The sequence below is a fragment of the Triticum urartu genome, chromosome 5A (assembly GCF_056163025.1).
Source record: "Triticum urartu cultivar PI428250 chromosome 5A, HENAU_Tu73, whole genome shotgun sequence".
NCBI classification, from domain to species: Eukaryota; Viridiplantae; Streptophyta; class Magnoliopsida; order Poales; family Poaceae; genus Triticum; species Triticum urartu.
In genome coordinates this window covers 123248953-123253275 of record NC_141877.1, presented here as the reverse complement: position 1 = coordinate 123253275, position 4323 = coordinate 123248953, and the positions used below count along the sequence as shown (strand labels likewise).

At 44.4% G+C, this 4323-nt stretch overlaps 1 protein-coding gene across 1 annotated transcript; it reads right to left on the bottom strand.

The window, feature by feature from the left end:
* Nucleotides 1-253: 253 nt before the first annotated feature.
* On the bottom strand, nucleotides 254-3804 carry LOC125508129 (uncharacterized). The gene is made up of 3 exons (XM_048672729.2): nucleotides 3593-3804; nucleotides 1911-2342; nucleotides 254-899 (listed from the first exon to the last, which is right to left on the bottom strand). Exons 1-3 carry the CDS (start codon nucleotides 3709-3711, stop codon nucleotides 527-529), a joined length of 924 nt encoding a protein of 307 aa, XP_048528686.2. The 5' UTR covers nucleotides 3712-3804; the 3' UTR covers nucleotides 254-526.
* Nucleotides 3805-4323: the final 519 nt, after the last annotated feature.

Genomic DNA, 4323 nt, shown 5'->3' with positions numbered 1-4323 from the left:
TTGGATGACGGTCATGTAATATAATAGGCGTTTAATATTTCCTGTCTTATTTTTTGCCGGCCGGGTATGGCTATCCTGTTATTTTATTTGCTCTTTGTGAGCCTATTTCCTTTTTTTGAGACCTGAAGACTTATGTCAAACTTTTTGCATATTAATAATATGGCCGTATGCATCATTCTGATGCAGAGGCCGGGGGATAACCCCCTTTCGAAAAAAAAGAAAAAAAATGGTAAATGCAGAAACCCTACCATGCTAACTGGTTAGCGGTAATATCCCATTGCCCATACAGACATAGTAGCAAGTATCAGGATCGTATTGCCCATACAGACATAGTAGCAAGTATCAGGATCGTAACTGAACATTAACCGAAGCACCCAGGAGGTTTTCATACAGGAAACCAGCTAACAACTCGTTTGCAGCCAAAAAAAGCTCTTCGCAACTAAATTTCTCTCTTCATCTTCGCAACTCATAGGGCTGATTACCTCACTGCTTTGGGTTCACTATGTCTGTCAGCAACTCATACAGGCTACTTGTTGTCAGCAACCCTGAGGTAGTCGAGTCGGTAGAGCTGGCCACCGGCATGGTACGCAGAGCCGACCGTCTTCCCATCGCGGTTCCTTGTGATGGTGCAGCCATGGGGACTGAACGCGACACTGAAGCCGCTGTCGGTGAGCTGGGTCACTGAGATGATGTTCTCCGTGAGCCCTGGGACGTAGCTGACGCTGGGAATGGAGAGCTGGGTGGAGCTCAGAGACCCCTTCCCGCGCACCTGCAGCATCCCACCGGTGTGCGTCCGGACTGGGCGGCCTGGCTGGGTGGGGGTGAAGTTGCTCAGGAGGTGCAGGTTGCCGGTCATGTGTTCAGCAGCATTCGAGACGATGTACCAGGGAGCTGTTGTACTGATCAGACACAGGAGAAAACATTAGCCCTATTTCCCGCATTTGGAACTAAAACCATGACATTTATTTTGAAACGGAGGAAGTAGATGATTAAGGAGTCGATGAATACCAACCGAACGCTGTAGGTAACCATCAGAGTAGCAAGACTATTTTTAAAATAACAAGTCAGTAGAGTAACTAAATCATACTGTGAACAATTTGGACATAAGCTCTAAACAAGCACAGCTACAAATAATCAACTTTGTAAAAAAACTAGAAATTTTATGGTATTGGTATGACCACTTTAATTGTAATATGGACCTCTAATTTTGCTTTATCCAACCATATTACCCTTACCTCCTATAGAGAGGCAAAAGGATACCAATACCCAAACCAAACAGCTACTACAAAGGTATACATGAAAGTAATAAAAAAAAACTGATTTTAGGTTTATGTTTGAAATATTAGTTCTAAAACATGATGTCCACCACACGCGCTGGTCATCTCGACATACATGCTGCGGAAAGCATACAAAGAACACACACATCTAATTGTCTGTTATACTGACCATTGCAAAAATATGAGTCAAATATGCAGTTTCTTAAACTTCCATTTTTCCTTGCAAAGTTGCGAGTGCATATATTTGTAAAATCATATGCAGCATCACTTGTAAAAAATTATGTAGCTACCATGGCGAGTCTCTTAACTTCTAGTATGTCACACATGAATTGGTAGATGAGCATGAAGAATTACTTCTTAAGTGATATATGTAGATGCCATTCTTTTTGTGCATGCATGGCAGCACTACCTCCAATTGGCATAGCTCATAAGGAATGAAGCACTTGACATGTAGTATCATTTAACTGGAAATTCAGTGCTCCCATAATGGGCAACTGCGCTTTAGAGCACCCCCTATGAGGTAAGAGGGGGTCGGAGTGCAATGAATAGAGCTCAATAAACTAACAGTGTACCAGGATAACTTAATAACCAAGAAAACATAGTAAAGTAAAGCATTCGGTCAAGTAACTGTACCTACTGATGTCGAGAAAGTCTACTTCATACAGATTGCCTTTAACACATCCTTTGCCGACTACTGTGCCATCAGGGCGCTTAAGAGAAAAGGCACTGCGATCCAGAGTGAGTGAAATTTCCTGATTGCTAAAAGGGGCACCCGCCACCATGTTCACCGTGACCCCGGGAACATACCATACGTCATCGAGCTTGATCCCATTGCAGTTCACAGATCCCCGTGCGCAGACTTGCATGGGCGGCCCTGTCCCAATGAGAGAACGGACCCAACGGTCACACACAGGCGTGAGGTCCGTCAGCAGGTTCAGATTGCCAGTTATGTGGTGGCCATTCATGACGAAATACCAAACAGCAGCAGCTGCATTTGAACTGTGTTTGGCGGAGAGGTCGCCACGGGGATCAAGAATGGAGGTCAGGGCAGCACTGTTCTTCTTCCTGAAAAATCGCAAGTCAAAGCAGCAGCATAAATACAAAAAGGCAAACACGGAAAGTGAATCAAAGCATCAGGATCAGCTAGAGAGACCTAAGAATGGAAAGGGCACACAACAAACTTTTTTAATAGGCCATAATGAAATAACTAGCAGACAAATAGTGTGCATGTGCAAACGCCTACGATCATCTGACTCTTTCCTAGGAGAAACACTAAGCATGCAACAAGCAACCAAGCTACTCCCTCTGTCCCAGAATATAGGAACGTTTTTGACACTATGCTACTGTTAAAAACGTTCTTATATTTTGGGATGAAGGGATATAATATTAATGGCAAATAGCCAAAATCTGCGCTCCATGACTACAAAGGGTGAATACGTACACTCCAAAATGAAAAAGAACCCGAGTGGATTCCTATTGCCTAGTTCCATGATCCATCGAGGTGCAATTGCATAAAACCCAAAATATCAGCAGTTACGAGGTCCTAGGACGAGCACAGAATGCCAATGCAATGCACGGGGAGGTCAAAATACTAAGTAGCAAAGTAACTGCACCAGGAACATTTCGATAGCAAATAAGTGAGTACACTAGTTCAACATGAAATGGCTATGCCCCAAGGCCCCCAATCAACAAAATGCTTAAATGCTTCATCAATAGATAAAGGTGTGGAATTCTCCTATTGTACACAAACACAGTAAATTTGTTTTTGAATCAACGGTTGAATACATGATAGACCATCTACAAAATTTTCATTAACTCCTATTTGGCGCAGCATTTGGTGATAGTATAAGAAGTCACCTCTTTCTGTGGTCATTTCTATATAAAAAAAGGGAAATCTTTCACTAGTAGATTCAACGTAAAACAGACATTCGACTAAGTCTGTCGACCCAACAAGACACTAAATTCCAAGGGCAGTCCATCAATTGTACACAAATCCATAACATTTTTAACATTGGTTGGGTACACAGCAAATCATCTGCAAATTTCTCATTTCACAGCAGTCAGTAGATTGAATCTATTAGACACATTTGGACCAACTCCATCCAACCCCAACAAAAGCCGCGAACCATAGCCATGGAATATTTCCTCTCCAATAAGCCATCAAACCCTAGACAGCCCCAAAACCCCACCTTTATCTCATCAAAACGCGAGCAAACCAAAGACAAGCCGCCGCGCTCGCCATCCCCGTCGACCTAGCAGAAGCGTGCGTGTGGGTTACCACTTGGGGGAGCGTCGATTGGTATCTGCGTGCGTACCTGATGGCGTCGAGGAGGTCAGGGTCCTCGGTGGCGGGATCCACCTCGAGCATCGTCAGCACCATCACCTTCTCCCCTTCCCCCTTCGTCGCCGTCGGCGTAGCCTCGCTCTTCCCCATTGGCGCGGTGGAGGCGAGGCGCTGGAGACTTCTAGAAGCAGGTGGAATGGTGGAGTGCGGACGGGTTGTGGGGAGTGAGGATGTTTCTCCTTGGAAACCGTGCCTTTAACATGGCCCGCGGAAGTGGACCGGGCTGGACTTGCTCGTAGCCATCGACGGTAAAGCTCGCGAGGTTTTTTAGAGAAAGCTAGCAAGGTTTCAAATTGGGTGGTTTTTTTTATTTTAAAAAAGTGTGATTTCCTCATCTTTAATCATGGCACTACAATCGGCTCAAAAAAAAATGGCACTACAATGAACATATATATAAAATAATAAAAATTATAACCAAATCCGTAAACCACCTAACAACGACTACAAGCACTGAAGTGAGCCGAAGACGCACCACCGTCATCGCCCCTTCTTCACTGGAGTCAGACAAAACTTGTTGTAGTAGACAGTCTGAAAGTCGTCGTGTTGAGGCCTCATAGGGCCAGCGCACCAAAACAACAATCATCATCGATGAAGAAAGGTGTAGATCAGAAGGATCCCATCTGAGGACACATGAATGAAGATGGACAAAGACCGGATCTAAGCAGATCCACCAAAGACATCACCGATCGAATCCTATGAGAC

Bases quoted from the DNA above. Each gene is read 5' to 3' on its own strand.
- LOC125508129 (XM_048672729.2), bottom strand. From the start codon at position 3,711: ATGGGGAAGAGCGAGGCTACGCCGACGGCGACGAAGGGGGAAGGGGAG. The intron at 2,343-3,592 runs GTACGCACGCAG...GCGATTTTTCAG, and splicing joins GACCTCCTCGACGCCATCAG to GAAGAAGAACAGTGCTGCCC. The intron at 900-1,910 runs GTACAGTTACTT...GTGTCTGATCAG, and splicing joins GACTTTCTCGACATCAGTAG to TACAACAGCTCCCTGGTACA.